At 44.3% G+C, this 1,055-nt stretch overlaps 1 protein-coding gene across 1 annotated transcript in view; it reads right to left on the bottom strand.

Annotated features, from left to right (window-relative positions):
• Positions 1-1,055, bottom strand: part of LOC101864067 (orexin receptor type 2) — a gene marked incomplete in the record, with an annotated part of 257,738 nt that overhangs the window by 98,649 nt on the left and 158,034 nt on the right. The window contains 1 exon segment of the mRNA XM_013082882.2: positions 653-1,007. Within this exon segment, the coding sequence (XP_012938336.1) occupies positions 653-1,007 (355 nt within the window).

Raw genomic sequence — 1,055 nt, 5'->3', positions numbered from 1 at the left:
CTCTCTCTCTCTCTGTCTCTCTCTCCACTCTCTCTGTGTGCCTGGCGTTAAGCCAAACATCAAGTCAATCCATAACGGGCCCTGTGATCAGCAAAAACGTTTAGAAATATTTGATAGATTGCAAAGATAAAACAAAAGCAGTAGGCCTGTTTTGACACTTCAGCAATGTCATCTGCCCTCCGGAATATGTCAATCTCAGTTAGAGCAGAAACATAGCGTGAGAAAAACATTTTCCTTGACATTTTGAGAAATTGCGTCATCAAGTTTTGACAATATTTACACATCATTCTGTTCTGACATAAATTAACCACTTGATCACATGAACAGGCACGGAAGGCAGCCTTAGATCATTATTCTGTTTTCAAACTTTACCCTTAACTCTGTTTATTAATATGCAAAAATCTTAAACATTGATTTCTATCGGATATGAAAATCCACGCCGTTTAACATAACTTTGAAAAACAGGTTAATACAAGCAACTGTTGTCTTGAAAAGCGGCAAAATAAAGAACAAGTGAAAAGATAGCTGGAAAATAGATGGCATAAAAAAGCCCACTTGTGTGCCCCCCTCCCCCCTAATCACCCCAAACCTCTTTTAACTCTCAGCAAACGACAATAAGGATTTCTCCATCGTTAACGCCTTTTCAACCTACCGTCATCGTCATCAGTAAAGTTTGACCTCCATAGACAGAGGGCGACCTTGACGTAGGTGAAGGTCATTATGCACAGCGGCACCAGGTAGAATATAACAAAGATGGCCCACAAATGGAACGTCTCTGCCTCCTCTGACCACGTGGGTCCGCACATCCGGGCCGTTTCAGACACCGGAATGATGTCCAGGGAGATGGCGTCAGGCACAGCAGACGACAGAGACAGTAGCCAGACGACGGCGATCGCCCTTTTGGCGCGAACTGACGTCTGGCGGAACATGAGCGGCTCGCAGATTGCCATCCAGCGCTCCAGGGCGATAGCTGTAAGGGTCAGCACTGACACAAACACAGAGACTTTCTGGGGAAAAGGAAGAACGGAAACAGGTATAGAATAATAATGATAACA

Source organism: Aplysia californica, unplaced genomic scaffold (assembly GCF_000002075.1).
Source record: "Aplysia californica isolate F4 #8 unplaced genomic scaffold, AplCal3.0 scaffold00198, whole genome shotgun sequence".
Lineage (NCBI taxonomy): Eukaryota > Metazoa > Mollusca > Gastropoda > Aplysiida > Aplysiidae > Aplysia > Aplysia californica.
The sequence above is the reverse complement of the archived record's forward strand: the minus strand, read 5'-3'. Positions and strand labels throughout refer to the sequence as shown.